Here is a 20912-nt window from a genome sequence, read left to right as displayed (position 1 = left end):
TATTTTCTTTTGTCAGTAATCCCTCCTAGTGCTTTAGTTTCAAGATGGAACACAAGTGGAATTACACCTGAACACCTCAAAAATCACATAACTAATTATATTTGGCTTCAATTACAATTATTCATTGATCCAAACCTTCTAACATAATACTTGCTGGCTGTCACTTACATAATTAACTTGGCCTTACTGACTTATTAGTTGATGTTAGTTAACTAATAAGGTTAAAACACTGCTAAAATATTATGCAGCCGCATCCTGGGTTAGGTCTCAGAGCCACTTTACAAATTAAGGACATGCTTAGTTTCAGTATTCAATTTTTTCTCTGTCTTCAGTAATAACATATTTTAAAACAGTATTCAGAGATGAGAGCTAACAAACTTACTAGTTTATGTCACTGAGTATACAATGAGTGTATATCAGTGTGTGTACATTGAGTCTGGCCCTTACCTCTTTCCAAATTTGCGTGCTTACAAGAAGATGAATGACTTTTGAGTGAGAGAGCTACGAATGAAAAGTCTGGCACTAAAAATAAGAAAAACTTCTTTTAGCAGCCCATATGCAAAGTCTTCCATTGTGAATTTCTAAGTTTATGTTCCTATTACTGGAAATATAATGAGGGAATAAACTGTAGGAAAAGAAGGCCTCCAAAATAATGGTATAAGTAAGTTGTTATTTAGCAAAATTTGCATTTATTCATTCATTTATCAAGGACTGTGTGAGATTACCAAAATAAACAAGATTAACAGCCATGACAGTATGAAGTTTACAGTCATGTGAGGGAGACAGACAAGGAAATAAGTGATTGTAAAATGAACCTGTGACTTTAAGATGGGGCAAGTGTGGGATATTTGGAAACACACAGGAGAAGCTAGGCCCAACCTTATGGAAAAGCTTCAGAATGAAGTGGCTTCTAAGCTAAAATCTAAAGGGAAAAGAACAGGAGTTAGATAGGCTTAATGTAAAATTCAAATAGCACAGAATAAAGAAAGGCACCCCATCTCCTAAATAAAATTATATCATGAAAATTGGTCCTTCTCAGGAAAAAAAAGAAACTGCTTTGAAAAGGTATGAAACATGCCTGAACATACTAATGCATCCTTGGGTCTTCTGATATAAAATGAATGAATTCCTAAGACTGAGAAAAACCTGTCACTGCTTTTAAAATGCACGGTGTCTATCTTCTTAAAAGTAAAATATGTCTCACAATGGGGTGATTATAGTCAATAATAATTTAATGATACATTTAAAAATAACTAAAAGAGTATAACTGGATTGTTTATAACAACAGGGATAAATGCTTGAGGTCATGGATATCCCATTTACTCTAATGTGATTATTATACGTTGTATACCTGTATCAAAATATCTTAGGTATACCTGAAGAAAAGGGGAGACTCACTTAAGTTCACTGTTTAATTCACTTGCCATCTAAGTAACAAAGTATGAATTCATACAATAGCCACAATAACAATTTAGTCAAAATTCAACAGCCACAAATCAAATGTTTTTATGGATGCAAAACAGATACTCTAATCCTAGTAGTGATATAGGTCCCATGATGCGTAAAATCCTGGGGGAAAAACACAATAACCATTCCCTTAAGAGGGCATGTCAGACTATTTTGCTTAAATATCTTCTGGAATGTTAAGAACTGCTGTTATGAATGAACAACTCAATATTTATGAGTTATACAGGATATAAAGGTGAACATTTGAATTGCTTCATACGATTCATCCTTACTGAACACTTTCAACTCCTAAATATTAAGGATCAAACTTATATTTCTTTGAGGAGTTTGTCTGTCGCCAGGTGAGTGCAGTGGACCATCTCGGTCATGCAAGTCCGCCTCTGCCTCAGCCTCTCCGAGTAGCTGGGACTCCAGGCGCCCGCCACCACGCCCGGCTAATTTTTTGTATTTTTAATAGAGACGGGGTTTCACCGTGGTCTCGATCTCCTGACCTCGTGATCCGCCCGCCTCGGCCTCCCAAAGTGCTGGGATTACAAGCGTGAGCCACCGCGCCCGGCCCAAACTTATATTTCTTGTAAATAAAGCTAATAGGTTGTACCCCCACCACTAATACTCATTGAAATTGTTAAAGCTCAAGTACAGTCTTATCCTATAGCCTAAAAAACAGTAGGGTTTTTTTTTTTTTAATTTATTTTAAAGACAAAATGCCACCTTTCGACAGTTGCTCTTTGGTCTTCTCCAAAAGCTAGCAATCTAATTTTGTCAATAAAACTTATCTGGGCCAGCCTGGCCAGCATGGCAAAATCCTGTCTCTACTAAAAATATAAAAAATTAGCTGGGTGTGATGGCACGCACCTGTAATCCCAGCTACTCGGGAGGCTGAGGTGGGACAATCGCTTGAACCCAGGAGTCGGAGGTTGCAGTGAACTGAGATCACGCCACTGCATTCCAGCCTGGGTGGCAGAGTGAGATTGTCTCAAAAAAAAAGAAAAGAAAAAACTTACCTGGGGTACAGTCTGCTTCTCTATCCCCTCTATAAACCTAATATAGTGTGTTGCACGTTATAAGCACTCTGTGAAGATCTATTGGGTTTATTTTGAAAATGTTGGTGTTTTGAAAAATTTCCCCCATCCACACTTGGGAAATTTAGAGTTACGATCTGAATTTCCCACCAGAGATGCATTGCTGACCTAAAAGCCATCCTTTCACAACTCCAACATCATTAATCTTAGCATGATGCTCCGTTTCTCAAAAGCCTTCACTGAATCCCACTGCCCAGAGGATTAAGTCCGAATTCATCACACTATTTAAGCCTGCCACAATTCTGCCCCTGCTTCCTAACCTTTTCTGCACAGACTCCCCAGGATGAACCCTTGATTCACTTTATCCAACAGATGATGTTTATTCCCTCCCTGGCTTGTGCAATTAATCGTACCAGCAAAGACCTTCCCACTCCACTCCATCCCCTCAGTGAATCCTGCCACACTCCCATCAAGGCCCAACTGAAGCCCACCTCTGTGGGCTGTGTGAATTTTCCCCATGAGAATCCTTTTGGGCACCCACGATTTGCACACTTTTTCACTGCCTCATCCTCCTCTCTGTATGTGTCCAGCAGCTCTCTAGGCACTCAAAGGTCATGGGCTAAGTCTGATACTGTTTTTGGATCCCACACAGCCTTTCAGGCATATTAGCTGATTAGGTGCTCACCAATACTTGTTGAATACATTGTTTACATATGACTGCAGGGTTTTTAAACCAAATAATTTTAAGATATTCAAGCTCTTACCAGGCTGGGATATAAAGCTAGGTCTCTGGGCCTCCTGTCTAAAAACAATTAGTTTAAGAAAACAATAAAATGTCAAGTACTTTTTCTATCAAACAATTTTAATTCTGTAACTTAAACCTTACAGAACTCCTGTCTTCCTACCCCCATTCCCACAACCACACCTTACATCAGCCATAATTGAAAGTGACTTTTACTCCTAAAATTTTGCTTCCATCAGCCAAAGGTTCACATTAACATTCTTCAGAGTACAGCTGTTGTTCTACCACTTTGAGGTTAGAGCCCAAGGGCAGAGTGGTGAGAACAAGGAAGTTCTCCCTTCCCAGAAGTCAGGAAACCACTCTCAGCTACCCTTTCTGGGCAAGAGGAAGTTGACGCAAGGACAGGAAATAATTAATGATTTTCAGCTGTACAAGGAATAGGCCTCTTAGAGATTTTTTTTTAAAGAATTATTCAAAATGGCTATAAGATTTAAGAGTGGAAGGGAATGACATTTTTAAAAAGGTCTGATGAACCCCAACAACAGTGCATTTTTAAAAATACTGTTGTTGTTGGCGCTTTCATTAAAACAATCCAGGTTATAGACCTGGCAGCCAACACTCTGGCTATTCAAAGGTCATTCTTTGTTCTGAAAATCAGCATCAACTACCAGCCCAGTGACATACTAGCTGCTGAAAGGGTGCCACACAAAGAACAAGAAGGTACTATCTCACAGTTATAGAGTTCATATCCAAAAAGGGGCAAACAGATGAATGAAGACTGGAGCTTATAAATAATCCTAGGGCCAGGCAAGGACACCACAGGGCTTGCAGGTAAGCAGGAAAAACATCTCTAGGCTGAGAATGTCAGAGGAGCACTGAACCTTAGACACCATCCTGTCCATTCCTCTCATTTTATAGTCAGGCTCAAACAAGTAAAACAATTGGCTCAAGACCAGAGTCTGTCCCAAAACTCAGGTCATTCACCTCAAAGGAAGGAGCCCTTGGTGTTACCTTCCTTGCAGTTTAGTGAGTCATGCTCAGGTCAACAGAGACCCACTCACATTAACACCAGCAGAAAGCCAAGGCTACCCATGCCCCACCCATAGGAGTGCAGAAAAAGAACATTTGAATAGTCCTATTAAAAGTCTTTTTAGACTTCTCAAAGGAAAAAAGAGCCATCAAAGATCCCAGTCTTAAAACAACCAGACTATTTTTCTTACTTTTCCTGCAGTTCCACTTAGTAACCAATGCATTTTACATTCTAATAACTACTGTCAAAACAGGATTAAAAACCTGAAACAACACCCTCAGACTTGCTGGATTATCCCAGCTATATATTCTCCCAAAGAATAAGCGAAAACCCACATTTTGAAAATGTTGTCAAAGAGGTACTAGAAAGCAAATCAAATGATCCAATATTCAGTTTAACTTTCTCTTATCTCTCTCCAACCCATTCTCCACCCAGCAGCCAGTGTGTTCAAAATATAAATCTGATCAGGTCACATTCCTGCTTAACACTCTCCGCTGGCTTCCTCTCAAGGCAACTCTTGATTAAGACCAAAATATCAGGACCTCAGTCCAATGGCCCCTCCTACCAACTCAGCTGCCTCTTCTGTGTGATTCCACTGCCATGTGCACTGCAGCAACATTGTCAGTTCCTCCAATGAGGCCAGCTCCTTCCTACCCTAAGATGTGGCACAGCATTCTCCATGCTTGGAACACTGTTCTCTCTCTCCCCACTCCCATCCTGACTTTACCCCCTTATATTCTTTTCCTTCTAGATATCAGCATAATTATTCCTGTCTTCTCAAGAAAGCCTTTCCTGACCACTGTTAACCACCTTTCTAGCACCAGCAGCCCTCCTTTACAGCACTTACTGTCATTACAGTAAATTATTTTTGTGATTCTTTGATGAATGCCTGCTTCCTGCAGTCAGCTATGGGCCCACAAGGGTGGCAACCATATTTGTTCTTGCTCACCATTGTACCCACAGTACCTAGCAGATAAATATTTATTGAATCCCTAATTTAATTAAAGAAGAAACAAACAAATGATGGGCCTAAAAGGGAGAGCTTTTAGGAAGCACAGAAAGATTAAGGGAAGGTTTAATCCCTTCTTAGCCAGGCTTTCAGCATTTCAGATAGATATACGTAGAGTACTTTCACAAAGGGAATGGTGGGAAAAAGCAGATCTTTCATAAAGTGCTAAGAAAATAAAACCAAGACTCTTAATACATACATTACCCTTTTAATTTAAAAAAAAAAGCTACTCATTTTTCAATCAACTTTTAATACTACTTAAAAGTTGCAGTGATCCTTAGTACACTTGAGAATTACCTCAGCAACAGGCAGGTCACTGCCCCCCAAAACTACCACCACTCCCACAAAAAAAATGGTTACATTTTTCTCTAAAAGTTTCTTTCCATATTCTTTACCACGGTAAGTTAGAAGCCCTAGACAAGCACTGTCCAATATAAACATAATGCAAGTCACAATTTTATAGTAATCACATTAAAAAGGTAAAAAGAAACAAGAGAAATTAATTTCAATAATATATTCTCTTATTTTTAACTTCAACAAAAAGAAAATAGGGACAAAGTCTCACAGTGTTGACCAGGCTGGTCTCAAACTCCTAGCTTCAAGTGATCCTCCTGCCCTGACCTCTCAAAGTGCTGGGATTATAGGCATGAGTCACCGCACCTGGCCTACTATATTCTTTTTAACTCAAAATATCTAGTATATTATCATTTCTACATGGAATCAATATATTTAAAAGTATTAATAAAATATTTACATTTCTTTTTTCTGCATTTAGAAATCCCCTGTGTGTTTTTCACCTCCAAACTATCTCATCAGACTAGCTGTACGTGGCTAAGTGGCTACCACACTAATAGAGGAGCCCCACACCATCCACACTTCTGATAAATTATTTGCTCTCTTCCTTTAAAAAACTTGCAGAAAAAGCTTTTAATGTTCTGTGTACCAGACAAAGCAACAATGGAAGGTTGATTATATATTCACTACAAACAACTGAAAAATAAAGGGACGAAACCAATGGTTGCATGTACATTAGTATAATGATACCTTCTTAATTCGTTCATGACTTTGAAAGCTTTCTTCATATGCCAAGGATTCACTGTCACTGGGCAGTGTTTTTCGGTATTATCATCTTTTGAATCGAGAGGCTTCTGATGACCCTGCTTTGTGCATCTGTACATAAAAGAAAAGAACAAAAACAGAGAAAGATCTTATTAAAGATAATTTAGTTCAGCTTATCAAGCTACAAGAGAGACAATGAATGTCTCCTTCCCCTACTTATTTAGAGGAAGTCTCATGGACAGAATATCCCAATGTAAGGTTAAGACAACTGAGAACAGTTTCTGATGTACACTATGGTTTCAATTAAAAAGTGGGTAATTACCTCCCTGGTGTCAAAGTTCCGTCAAAGATCAACACAGAATATTCAGCAGAAGTGACTTAGCAGATACCTCCAAATAAAACTGTTGAGAAATGATCTTCTCCATTGGAAATTAACTTGCTTTTACAAACTTCTATAGTAATACGTTATTAACAAACCAAGACAGAACAGGATCATATTTTACACAAACTTCAGAAACTTAGAATCTGATTTAAATTTTGCTCTCTACCTGCCAGGATATATTTATCCTATATATTTTGGACCTATATGAACAAGAGATTAATCGAGATTAATCATGTTAGTTAATAGTTATTGAGTATTTACCATATGGCAGCCACTGTGCTGAGTAGTTTACTTTCGTTATTTGGTTAATCCTCACAACAACTCTCTGAGCAAATTACTGTTATTATCCCCATTTAATAGATGAATAGTTTGAGTAATGTGGTAAATGGTAGGGCTTGGTAAGAGTATGGCCAGTCTGATTCTCCATCTTGTTCTTTTCACTAATATTTCAATACCATTTCCTACACTGAACAGTGAATATTTAAATTTACATTTTTTAAGCACACAAGGCTATACTAGCATTGCTACATGAATTATTCTTTCAAGACTTAGGACCATAAAATTAACCAAAAAAATCAGGGTCCCATGAGGAGGGGGGCAGAGAATTAACTGCAAATTAATGAACACAAGAGAACTTCTTGAAGCAATGGTTATAAAACCTTATAAATTTAATAAAAATCATTGGATTGCACAATTATAATGGGTGGATTTATGGTATGTAAATTATACCTCAATAAAGCTATTACATAAAAAATCAGGGCACCAATTTTTTTAACCAGGCTTAAAAAATGAAGTCTAAAAATATCATACTTGTATATATATCAAAGAACAAGCAAACATCATTATTAATTGCTGCACTTCTCTTCCTTTCCTGACCCACTTCTAAAAGGATGATTCATTTTTAAACATTATCGTTCATTAATTCATTCAGCAATTTTTTTAGTGCCAACCATGTACCAATCACTATTCTTAAGGCACTTGGAATATACCAGTGAATAAAACAAAGATCCCTGTCCTCATAGAGCTTGGAGTCTGGTGGGGGGAAAGGGGAAGACAACACAAGTTAGGGAAGCAACTGGCATGTTAGGAAATGGTGTTATGGAAATAGAAAAAGCAGGGCAGGGTGAAGAGAGTGAGAAATGTGGGGATGGTGGAGGGGTGTAATCTGCAGTAAATAGGGTGCTCAGGGAAGGCCTAGTTGAGAACTGAGATTTGAACAAAAGACTAGGGGGTGTGGGAACATCCGGATGGAAGTAGTAACTACAGCAAAGGCCAGTATGTACCTGGTATGTTCCAGGAACTGTGACCCATGCAGCTTTGGCAAAAGGCTGGCGCTGAGCAGGAGAGGGGAGTGCAGATCACAAAGGGCCTTTTAGGATATCCTAAGGCCTTTCACTTTGAGTGAAATGAGGAGACACTGCAAAAGAGTGACACAATCCGACTTATGTTTTCCAAAGACCACTTTGGCTGCTGTTTGAGAACAGTCTACACGGGTCAAAGATTAAAAGGGGGCAACTATTTAGTGGTCTATTACATTAATTCAGAAAAAGATGACGGGGCTTAGGGAGGATAGTCGCAGTGGAGGTGATGAAAATTGGCTGGGTTCTGGACATTTTGAAGATACAGCCAACAAGATCTGTTGAAACAACCATGTGACATGTCAAAGAAAGTCAGAATGACTCCAAGTCTTTTGGCCTAAACAAGAGAAAGGACTCAGTTTCTGTTCATTGAGATGGGGAAGGCTGCAGGTGGAACTGTTTGAGATAGGAAGAGATCAAGAGCTGTTTTTATACATACTGGTTTTAAAACATCAGACGTCCAAATGAAGGCATCAAATCATCAGATAAATATTGGAGTCTAGAGTTGGAGAAAAAAGTTTAGCTGGAGGCAGAAATGTGGGAATCACTGGTTACATGGATGGTACATGAAGCCATGAAACAGGTACTCAACATTAATATAACCTCTAAAATTAAGCAAACCCCAAACCCCAGAATCAGCACTAGTTGAAGCACCTGACTCTCTGAGGGCTTGCCTACTACAAGTGCACATCAGTTCTACTTCCTCACCACTTGAGACTTTTTAAGGGTCCTAACAAATGAATTAACCCAAGGCTTTACCTCTACAGGGAAAGCCCACAGCTGGAGTGGGAGAATAAGGAGGTGCCACTCTACTCCCTATGGCCTCTTGAAGGTGTGTGTAGGGAATTAGTTACACCCAGTCTAAGAAAGGAAAAGCACTGATAAGTCTAGAAGCCAAAAAGATGGCAGAACATTCACGTCTGGAGGGAGAGGACTGCAGAAACACTTTATAGTATAAGACAGATATTCTCATTCTACCTATAAAGGAAACAGTAGGAAACCAGGGAAAGTGAAAACTGTGTAGATATATGCAACCCATGCAAACTTTCTAACCATGTAACACTGCATGTCCATATATGATAGCAAGGTAATATTTATTCTATATTTGCTTCTAGTTTAATAATTTAGAAGGTGCAACAAAGGACGACTGTTATACTGAGGATTAGCAAAACTATCATAAAAGAATTTTCCATGCTTGAAAGTGGAAGCAAAAGCAACTCTGCCCCAGAAAGAATGTCATGATTTAAGAGTCAGGAGTGTTTATATTTGCTTAAGAACTTAGGAATTAAAATTCCCTGCATTGGAGAATTCACTTTAAGACAGCTGCCATACAACAATCAATGCCCACATTGGTCCTCTCTTAAACCTATTTTCAGCTCCTCCTTTTTCTGATGTACTACAGAAACTCTGCAAAGACGACTTTATTCAAAGGCTTAAAGGAATAAGTAAGAAAAAACACTGAATTTTGTTAAGTGTTCTCTGTACTGAGAGTCACTTACAAATACATCACCCCTTCTGCACACGTCCATTTTCAAAACGAATGCCCTTTCCATAAATTTCCATTCCCTGTATGGCTTTGTGTTAGATGGCTTCTCATTCAGAAGCAGAACAGAAAATGATGCATAATGTCTAAAACTATAGATGTGAGATATATATATATATATATACTAGGAATAATTAGTTAAGTGAGAGGTAAAGGTTTACCCTTTAGGTTGTACCACATTAAATGAAGAATTACACCTTTGCCCTGCTTCCCTTCTGAAGCAAAGTGCTAGCCTTTTCCAGAAAAGCTTCTCATTCTGAGAACTGTCTTCCTTAAAATACCTGAAGAAGATATTTTTCCAAGTTCCTTTCACCTTTAAGTCTTTCCCCAACTCTTAGACTCAAGTAGTCTGGCAATTATCCAATAGCCTATTGTTATCAACACATACTCTAAAATAGTCGAGGTTTCCCAGGGTTTGGATCCCAGCGTACTGCTATGTTTTATCATAGATATCCTAAAGCCTTCCTTCAGTGACTGACTTCTGCAAATTCCCAGCTGTGGACACACGTGGCTTCTCAGATGAGGTGACTTTCTGACTCTGCCTAAGAATACACTATTGATGATAACTGAATTCTCAGACAGGAAGAAAATAAAGACTCTAACAGGGCTGTCTCCTTCAAATAGTCAAGGTTTCCAAACCAGGCAAAGGTTTAAACCTACTGTAACAATTCTGAGAACACCACAGAAATGAAGTAAAACTGCTTTAGATATTTATTATTGGCTTTGAAACAATGGTTTTCAGCAGAGTGAAAGAGAAAGATCAGAATCACCCAAGCAATTTTTTCAAGCCACAAATAACCACCCCTTCTCACATGAAGAGTCACACAAGCCCTTTTTAGAATTAGCTATATGTACATGATGGCATCTCCAGGAGTATAGGGTAAAGCCAGCAATGCGTGATTTTTAAAAATAATAATAACAAAAGTCATGTAATATGTCCTGCCACCAACTTACCTCCCACCTCAGAATCATCCCAGATTAAAAACAAATGCTTTAGAAAATATGTTGCATTTTTAGAAAAAAAAAATGCAACTATTCATGTGAATGACGCAGCTGCAAAGTTTAACAGGCGATCAAAGACATTTTGACATTTAGGACACAAATACTTGGCCCTTGGGTGGCCACCATCACTGTTTTCCCCTTTGCCTGTTCACCTCAAAAGCTGCAAGACTCCCCCGCTTGCAATGAGTCACCCATCATTACTCACAAATTTCTGCCAAGTTCACATCAGCAGCTGTTGTTTTCAAAGTCAACATCCATGCTGTACTGTTTTGAGGTTTCTCCATTACTTTATAATATTTCTTATATTTCTCTGCTGTCTTCCCAGCTAAACTTGCATTCAGAAGCAGGCATCTTACTAGCTAGCATTGTTCTCATACACAAATCCAGGATATCAGAAGTACAGAGTCAACCATAACTAATATTTTAACTAAAATTTGTTATGTCATTCTACAGTTTCTCAACAAAATACTCTCACATCCTTCAAACAAATAACCACTATGTTACTTAGAGGCTGTGAAGGTAGAAGACTTTCTCAATTGGAAACACGTTTGGGTCTATGGTAGGGTTGTGATTTCAATTTTTGCAGTTAGCTAAGGCGAAGAGACACACTGCAAATCTTCTCCACATGTCTGGAATTTAAACTTTTATTAGGTATGGAAACAGTAGACTAACTAATCTGCAAACATATGTTCATATTACCAAATAAATGTAGCTTTTTAAAAATGTTAACATTTGCCCTATAGACGTGTAAGAACTTGCATTAGGTCTTCAGTATGTAGAACTGAATATGAGGTATCTTGTGAGATAAAAACTTTGATCTCTTTTTTCTTTTTATTACTAACTTTCCAAGAAAAAAAAAAAAAAAACTTCTGATCTTGCATCAAGTCACAGAATGCCTTTCAGACAATATCATAATGCCACTGAATACTTTAAATATATATAGTTAAAAGTTATTTTTCCAATTTTCCAGAGTTGAAAAGGAAACATCTAGAAAAGCTTGAATTGCCAAACTTTACTAAAATATATTAGCAGTTGAAAAGCAGAGCCCTGAACTCACTGAAGGGCAGAGGGAGGTATTAAAGAGCACCCTATTCTCCCTGGAGAACTCGGTTGTGTGGCTGTATGTTAAGTGTGTGGGGAAGCAGTGGCAGGAGGAGGAGGTTGGGATGTCTGAGGTGGATGGAAGTTGGAGTATAATTGCTCTCTGATAGTAGAACAATAGAGCTGTAAAAAGCTCTGCTTCAGTTCAACTCAGCTTTCTCTCCCTCTTTCCCTCCCACCTACATGACAAACAGAACACAATCAGGCACTTTTTGTCCCTGACAGTGACTATTACCAGGAAAAGGACCAGGGTAAAAGCATGTCTTATGCAAGATCAATCTCCTAAGGAATATTTTATAAATAACTAACAAAGCATTGTCAGAGTGGGATATTTGTGAGGTGCTAAAATAGGGAAAAGGGGGTCGATGATCCATTTCAAACATTTCCATTTATTTTATCACTTATATTTCTGACTTTTCTTTTGCCCCTCTTCCTAGTACTGCCATCACTTGCTTGGTAAGGGGGCGGCAATATGACTCCGCAATTCAGTTGACTGGGATACATTTTCTAGCACTCAAATGAAAAGGTACTAGATGAGGACCAGAATCAGAAAGAAGCCCTAAACTGTAGTTCTGTCTATGCCAATTACTAACCAAGAGACCCCGGATTAGTCACTTAGCCTCTCTGGGCTTCAGACTACTTATAAAATTTATTTCACAAATATGTCTGATGTGAAATGTAATATGAAAGTCAAAGATAATAATACCTCACCTACTTATCTCAGGGAGCTGTATAGGCACTAGGCACTATACGAATGTAAACAAAGTTTAGAAGAAAATTGTTGAGTTCAGGAGCTAAACTGTATATGCAGATACATTTTTATGGATCTTATTGGCCTTCATTTTTAATTGCAACATTCAATTCAAAGTTAATAGCAATATTCAAAATGACCAAAGCTAATAAATTAAGTATTTAAGTGCTGCCTAGATGCCCACTGCATGCCTTGTACTAAGAAGGGTAAGAAGCATTAGGAAGCCTGAATTGAGATCTTCCTCCATTTACCATCTAAATGGGAAGGTACATGGGAAACCACTAAGGAATGGCACAAGTCAGTACATAGGTGCAGTGACAAACACTATAGGAATGCAACGACGAGCTGGAATGAGTTGGAGTAAAGAGGAAAGACTTTGTGAAGCAGATAGGGCTCCAATGGGCCTCCAATGGGGCCTTGGAGGAACTTCAAGTTGTTATAACAGGGGAGAGAAGAAGAGAAGCATAAGAAAAGGCTGGAGAATCCTGGCTTGTGGATAAGGAAGAGTTTTAAAAGCACATGATGATCTTGGATATGTAGGATAAGATAAAATGATGGAGGGCTGTGACTGCCTGAGTCTCCGGTTTTGGTAAGTCACTTCACATGACTCTAAGATGCTGGAGGGTTAAAACAGTGTGGGCACTGAAGGATGAGGAGAGAATAAATAGAGCTCAATAGGAGACCAGTGAAAAAGTTCAGGTATCAAGTGATGAAATCCATTCATCAGAATAGCAGCAGCCAGAATGGACACTTGAAACCAAGACTACAGTTCCTGGGGACTGATAAGATGTGGAAGATGAAGAAAGAGAGAGAAATCAAAGACTATTCCAATGTTTTGGTTATCAGGAACCAGAAGAATGGTTATCCCATTGAATAAGTGGAAATGTTATAAAATGAAGTCAGTTTGTGAACAAACATCAGTTTTGGATATATTGGGTTTAGAGGCATGAGCTAAGAGTAGAGACGTGAGAAGTTCAAAATTCCACATCAAAGCACAGACCTGGAGCCCAGACTTAAGATATAGATGGAGCTAGAACTCAGAGATTAACAGTTGATTGAAAAGAACTGGCCAAGGCCTACTTCTGTGAGGAAATACTGCCCACAGTGATAGAAGAGAAGCCACGCAAGACAGAAAAAAGTGATTCAACTGAGAGATCAGAATCCCACTTTTTCTAATACTTGATAAGCTTGAGAAAGTAACTTAAACTCAACTCCTTCAGCTGATAAATAAGACACCTACCACTATAAGGTTGTTGACAAGATTAAGTGAGATTAAGTGATAAAATATGCAAATCACATTTAGCAACCTAAAAATCAGAGAAGGAAAACAAGAAAGAGCTATCATAAAAAGCAGGGGCTTCTTTTTCAAGGTAAAATCAGAGAATGGAACTGGTCAAAGGAATATTTTAGCAAATGCCAACAGTCCGAAATGTAAGAAAGTACGGTGCATAACACACAAAAAGTATACTGACCCACTCACTGCAGCAATTATCTCATCAGGGGAAGAATTCAAGAATGCCTTTGCGCTTGCTATTCTCTCTACCTGGAATGCTATTCCCCCTCTGGATTGTGCTAAAATACCACCTCGTCAAAGACACCCTGACCCTATCTGAACTATTATTCTTATTATTCTCTACCCTTTTATCCTGCTTCATTTTTATTTACTGTAATACAACTAACAATATTACATATTTGTTTGCTGTTAGTTTCAATCATAGGAAAAGGAACTTTGTTTTCTAAGATATCCCCAAAATCTGGCCATAGTAGGCACTCAATAAATATAAATTAAAAACTCAAACTACCTCATCATAAAGAGTAAATGCATTTGGATTTGGTAGAACACTACAGAAATGCAACTTAAAGTGAATTTCCTTCTCTGGATCACCTTGAAAAAACCTTCTGCCTGATCTTAAGAAAGAAGTTCGATGGTCTTCATAAGCACTACTAGTGTAAATCCGTAACAGCCATAGATGAGTAAACTTAGTCACCTTCAGAAAAGCACATTTACTAATATTTACTTAATGCCTACCATGTACATCAGAAACAAAAAGTTTGGGGCATTTTGCAGGGAGTAGGTGGAGTGATTTCCCAGCATCAGAAATTTTTTAAACTACTACATAAATGCTACCTACTTCCAGAATTCACTTCTCAAGTTCCCGAATGCACCTCAAAGTTGTCCCTATATCTAACACTTCCTTCAACACACATTGATCCACACGTCTTCTTTCACCATTACCTTGTTTGTGGGCCATTATTACTCCTAAATATTTTAAACGTCTTTGTCTATCACTGGGGAGATTCACCCGTGATATGAGAGAGGCCCAATGTACATTTAATTAAACAAAAATAAGAATACACTCCAATGCACGATAACAGACAAACAAATGAATACTGGGTAACCTCTAGCAAGGTTCCAAATTCATAGCAATTGAATCTTAGAAAGAACATTAAAGGTCATCTGGTCCAGTGGACTGCAATGTCAGGCTTCAATGAACTTTTTACTGATCTATGTCAAAACGAGGACAATGCACTAAGTTTTCAGAAGGCTAAACTTTTTAAATTTAAAGACAATCCTTTAGTCAGATTATATCCTTCCTTATATTTGAGAAAGGATATTAAAACGTTTTTTTCTTTCATAAAAAGATGGTGATAGTTGATCATTGTTGTTTTATAAATAATTCTTTTACTTAGCAAAACAAAAAACTTAGCAATTGTTAGACTTCAATTGTTTTTTTCTTTTTTTAATTTTACAGGTCAGTGAAATTCAAAAATGTGAGAACCTCTGCTCTAATCCAACCAATCTTCTGCTGCCTAAATGCCTTAGAACATGGTCAACAAGTTGTTTATCTGCCTATGCATGAACACCTCTGATGACAAGTCTCTAAGAATGTGGAACCATCAACTGAAAAAAGATATGGTTCTATCTGAGGGATGTTTGCTTAGTTTTGTGAAGGAAAAGCAAAAAAATCAAGGCTTATAGACAGTAAGCCGACTTGTGAAAATGAAGCCAGTAAAAAAACAAGTGCCAAGAAAACTGATCAGTAAGAGATCAGAGGGATGCACTCAGGCCTATACCTCACAGTCTTCCTTCAACTTATTATGAAAATCCTTTATACAAATAACTATAAAAGCCAGACTGTGAAATACATTCCTGAGGTCAGGGCTGGTCAATTTACATTCTTTTGCACATCTCAGTTTACCACCTGAAATTCCTTTACTAATCTACATCTAAACTGCATCTCTCAATTTACTACCTGAAATTCCTTTACTAATCTACATCTAATTTTTTAGTTACACATCCTTCAGGTTTGATCAGAAGCAAATGTAACCACAGTCTCGATATCACCCAGACCCCAGAATGCAACAGAATCTAAATGCCACATATACTCAAGTATGCAAAAAACAATAAGCAGAAATATATAGTCCAACGACAATTTTTAATTATATGAGAATTAAAAAGGATGAGAACTTGGAGGCAAGGAATAGAAAAAGCACAAGAGATCAGAAGCTAATTTCAAGGAGTCCATCCTGAAGGAAACAGGAATGGTGGGTACAGATGCCTGACATCCCTCCAAGACAATGTGCCAACAGGCCAATGGAGAACAAGGTGGGATCTGAGAACAATGTAAATTTGGATGTTAAAAGAGAAACACAAGCAAAAGCACCACGCACAGTGCCAGGCAGAGACAGGCATTCAAATATTTGCACATTTAATGAATTAATAAATAGACACTTAAAGAGAATCTGGGGCTGTGCTTCCAACCACATCATCTAAGGCACTTTAAGTCCAGGTCAAACATCTTTCTTTGCCTTAAAACTCAGGCCAAAAATCTAACTTTATGAAAAGCTGAGTCTTCCTAATAGTTTCCACTAGCCTCTGTCCTAGCCCAGCTCTGGCAGTGAGGCCCGGTAAAGTTCCTTCCTAAAGACACTGCCTGCAAGTCTCAAATCCGGCACACGGGATCCATGGTGGAGGGATGTTAATGGGAGTGGAGGCAAACAGGCCAAGGGGTGGCAAGGAAAAAAACTATTTCTGATCCACCGAATGGCAAATAACACCATAACGAGTTCTTGAATTAGGTTTAATCCTGGATAGAACCAAATGAAAATAAAAACCTATTTGTATTTATAATTAAATAGAAACAATGAAAAAGTCTCACCAACTTTAGCCACCCATGATTGAAAGGAGTTTTAACAATTCTTTCATCCATGCTGGCATTCCAGGTTTGCCATTATATCCAGCCTCTCATTGTTCCAGCACTATTGATGGAATCTCAATGCCAAAAAAAATGGTGCTGGTCATCAAAATCATGATTAGCTGATCTACCATAGAGTCAGTTTATCAATGTTTGAATGCATACATCAATTTCATTTTTTATTATTTCAATTTAAATCATCTGTGTCTCTACTCCCTCCCTCCAGAGCCTGCTTTTTCACACCCTTCTTTTCACCTGCATTCTAAGATTCCCTTGTTCTTTCCTTTAGTTCCCTCTGTTCCAAAAGTAAAAAGGAACTGCAGGAACTTATATAGAAGGCAGGTTTACTACAGATAACATACCTACATGTTACATATTATATACCATATGTTGTCTAAATACAGCTAGCATATCCTGCCTTAAGTGCTTCTGAGCCTCGGCAGACCCCCGTGTGCTCATGCTGCTGACGTGAACCGTCCACCATCATATTTCCTAGGGGTTCAGGTGCCTTCCTCCAGCCTGCTGAAGAACATGACCAAATCTCAGAGCCCTCAAAGTCACAGCTATCGAGAGGTGACTAAGCCCCTGCTTCTGTCAGCCCAGGAAGGCCAAATCAAGTCTTATCATCTACCCCCTAGATTTCCACGACCTGTTCCACTCAAGCTAAAAATTCTGAAACGCACTTTTAGAAACTGTCGTTCCAGAATCCCATTAGCTCTCCTAAAAGGGCTGAACATCAAAAAATTATTCAACCCAAGCCAACTATCCTTATTTTGGCTGGAATTTTGCCAAATAACCACAAGAGACTGGTGCGGTACAATTGGCATGGAGTGAAGCTTGCCAAATCGGACGGAGAAAGACAAGCCTCCATGAATAAGCTCTCATGAAAAGGTACACCATTCTTCAGGATGAGGTTTGTCTGCGATTTGAAAAGTCAGATTCAAAGGACTCTTGTTCCTTCCTAAGAGAAGAGGGAACCAAAATTGAAATTTTCGAAACTCCTGGGTATTTACAGTTCACTTTTACCAAGATGTTTTTAAAACTAAAATTAAAAAAAAAACCCTTGTTCTAAATAATGCAATAATGTCTTCTATATAATGTTTCAGCTATTATTTCTAGAAAGTAATTCTGTTGCCAGTGATCTTGAATGTACTTGGGTACCAAAGAAAAAAGACACCTGTGCCTGGCAGGTCGATACGCTACTAATTTGCCCGAGGTACGAAGGAAACAGAAGATGCTCTGATTTCTGGATAAAACGTTCTGCAGTGCCAGGTAAAAGAGGTCACATGCCCTGAACGGCCGCCGCTCATTTAGAGTGATGCAAAAGCTCCTCAGATATTAATTTTGTTAGAAATTCGGGGAATCAAGCAACCTAAGATCAATTCATTTAGACAGCGGGTGACTGGTACTTTCCAGTTTCCTTTTTTCAACGGACTCAGTGCATCCTAGCCTGATCTCTTAGAAAGGGGTAGGCAAACTGGGAACCAGGTGCCCATGCATTTCAGGGAGGTACACACAGGACCTGCAGGGTCACCCATGCACAGCCCCACCCCGAATCTTCTATCCGCCTGAGATGGGGAAGACCCTTCCCCAGAAATCCTGGGCAGCGTTTTAAGTCACCGCCTGGCCAGGCTGAGTTTCCGTCCGCGTCCGCTCAGGACTGCGGGCACTGCGCCTCGTCACGCCCCGCATCTCCCACATCCCGCCGGCCCCGGCGGCTGTCCCCAGAGCTGCGCCCGCGGCCGGCGACACGCGCCGCAGCGGCGCGCTTATCCGCAGCGGCGCAGCCCGCCCGCCCGCTCACTCACGCGGGAGGCAGCGGCGGCGTCTCCATTGTGGCTCCTCTCGGGCTTTAGAACGCAGGCACCGACCAACACCGCCAGCACCATTCCAGCCGCGGACGCCGGCACTGCCCGCCCGCCGAGCCGCGTTCCATCCGCCCCGGAGGGGGAGCCGCGCTCTCCTCACCGCGCGCCACCACCTGCGGCGGCGGCCCCCGCGGCCATGGCCCGCTCGGCCGGGCGCGCTCCCTCTACTGCGCGGCTCCCGCGCTCGCCCGAGTGCGGGGCGGCGGCGACGGGACCGGCGGGCGCGCGGGCTCGGCCACTTCCGGGTTCGGCCCCGGCCGGCGCCGACGCTGTGACGGGACTGCGATGCGGCCTCCCGCGGCGGCCAAGGACCCCTCCCTCGGCGCCTCCCCTTCCTCTTGCTGCTGCTGCTGCTGCCGCTGCCGCTGCCGCTGCTGCTTCTGGAGGCGAGCGGGCGGGCGCCAGCCGGGAGCGGGGCGGGCGTGCCCAGACGCTGGCCCACAGGCCGGGACGCGGGCGGCGGCCGCCCACAGCGGGTCTGTGGATCGCCGGGACGGGGGTGCTGGAAAATGGGAGCGGAGGGGGTTCTCCGTGCAGTAAAAGGGCGGCCGAACGCACAGTGTGATAATGCTCGGTATCCACTTGCTGCTCTGCTTCGCGGGCGTGTACACGTTATTCTTTTCATTTGTGCCTGTACCCAGGGAGATGGGAAGGGTATAGGCATAACCAACCAGTGTCCTTACAAATGGTGGAACTGAGGCAAGAAGAAATGATTTGCCTGTCCAGTGTCCCAAGCAAGAAGCGGGTTCTCCCTCCTCAGTATGCTATCCATTCCTTGGACAAGTGAAGTGAGCACCTGCTAGGCAAGGTTTTAGTGCTGGGTATGTGACAGCAAAACCAAGTCTCTGTGCTTGTGGAGCTGTCCATCTAGACGTGGTGACGGAAACAGTAAGTGATGCTTACCATGAAGAAACATAAATAAGGATGAGGAGAGGGAAAGAGATTTTAGAAAGAGTGGTCAGAGAAGGCCTCTCAAAAGGCATGAGTTAAACAGAGATGGAGTAACAGGGGCTTTGAGTAATGCAAAGAATGCCCAGGGCAGAGGGAAGAGCAGCGTGGAAACTGCTAAGCAAGATCCTGCCTGCCTTGTTGAGGAACGGGAAGGAGAACAATGCAGCTGGTGGTTCTCCAAGTATGCCCGCTGGAAGCAGTAGCACCTGCGAACTTGTTAGAGATGCGAATTTTCCAGTTCCACTTTAGACCTACTGAACCAGAAACTCTGGGGGTGGGGCCTAGCAGCGTGTGCTTTAACAAGCTTTCCAGCTGATGCTTGCTGGGGCCGCGAGGGTGGGAGACCCTCTAACGAAGCAGAGTGAGGTCAGGAGGACGGCGGCAGGAATGGGTGTGGCGGGGAGTAATCACAGATCACCCAGGCCTTGCAGGCCATGATAAAGGACTTGGCTTTTACTGAGATTAGAAGCAATTAGAAAGTGGTGAGTAGCTTGATCTGTTCATTAAAAGGATGACTTTTCTGGGATTTGTTTGAAAATATCCCACAAAAAGAAGGACAGAGGTCGGGCGCCGTGGCTCACGCCTGTAATCCCAGCACTTTGGGAGGCCGAGGCGGGCCCATCACCTGAGGTCGGGAGTTCGAGATCCACCTGACCAACATGGAGAAACCCCGTCTCTACTCAAAATACAAAAAATTAGCCGGGCATGGTGGTGCATGCCTGTAATTCCAGCTACTTGGGAGGCTGAGGCAGGAGAATCGCTTGGAGGCAGAGGTTGCGATGAGCCGAGATCGTGCCATTGCACTCCAGCCCGGGCAACAAGAGCGAAACAAACTCCGTCTCAAAAAAAAAAAAAAAAAAAAAAAAGACAGAGAAGTGAATAGATGAAGATTTGCAAAATGTTAATTTTTGAGGCTAAGTGATGGGTGCATAGGGGTGGTCATCATTTATGTGTGTTTATGTGTATGTTTTAAAAGATAATAATGGGCCAGGCGCGGTGGCTCACGCCTATAATCCCAGCACTTTTTGGGAGGCCGAGGCGGGTGGATCATCTGAGGTCAGGAGTTCAAGAACAGCCTGTCCAACATGGCGAAATCCCGTCTCTTCTAAAAATAGCCGTGTGTGGTGGTGGGTGCCTGTAATCCCAGCTACTCGGGAGGCTGAGGCAGGAGAATCACTTGAACCCAGGAGGTGGAGGTTGCAGTGAGCCGAGATCGGGCCACTGCACTCCAGCCCGGGCAACAGAGCGAGACTCCGTCTCAAAATTCATAAATAAATAAAAGTTCATAATACAAAGTTTTTTTTTTTAAAGGTGACTGATTGCTGTATGGGCAACATGCATAGCGAGGCAAGAGAGCAAGCAAGGAGATTAGCCTAGCTGGGATGAAAAGTAAGGATGGCTTGGATTAGAGTCCGAGTGATTGAGAAAAGT

The 20912-nt window shown here is 40.9% G+C and overlaps 1 protein-coding gene across 3 annotated transcripts in view; it reads right to left on the bottom strand.

Moving 5' to 3' along the window:
• The window catches only part of KLHL2 (kelch like family member 2), a 113300-nt gene extending 94488 nt beyond the window's left edge, over window positions 1-18812 (bottom strand). Inside the window, exons 1-2 of one of the 3 annotated variants that reach the window (XR_009212941.1) lie at window positions 18471-18615; window positions 6315-6440 (exon numbers count right to left, since the gene is read on the bottom strand). Coding sequence is in view for 1 of the 3 variants with exons in the window: in XM_032148818.2 (XP_032004709.1) it covers window positions 6315-6440; window positions 18471-18496 (152 nt within the window). In the remaining 2 variants the exon portion in view is untranslated. Of the gene's footprint in view, window positions 1-6314; window positions 6441-18470 lie in introns of those variants that run through there. The other 2 variants (XM_032148818.2, XM_058436861.1) reach the window with 2 other exon arrangements.
• Window positions 18813-20912: the final 2100 nt, after the last annotated feature.

Source organism: Hylobates moloch, unplaced genomic scaffold (assembly GCF_009828535.3).
Source record: "Hylobates moloch isolate HMO894 unplaced genomic scaffold, HMol_V3 SCAFFOLD_3, whole genome shotgun sequence".
NCBI lineage: Eukaryota > Metazoa > Chordata > Mammalia > Primates > Hylobatidae > Hylobates > Hylobates moloch.
Note: the sequence above shows the minus strand (reverse complement) of the source record. Positions and strands in the feature narration are given on the sequence as shown.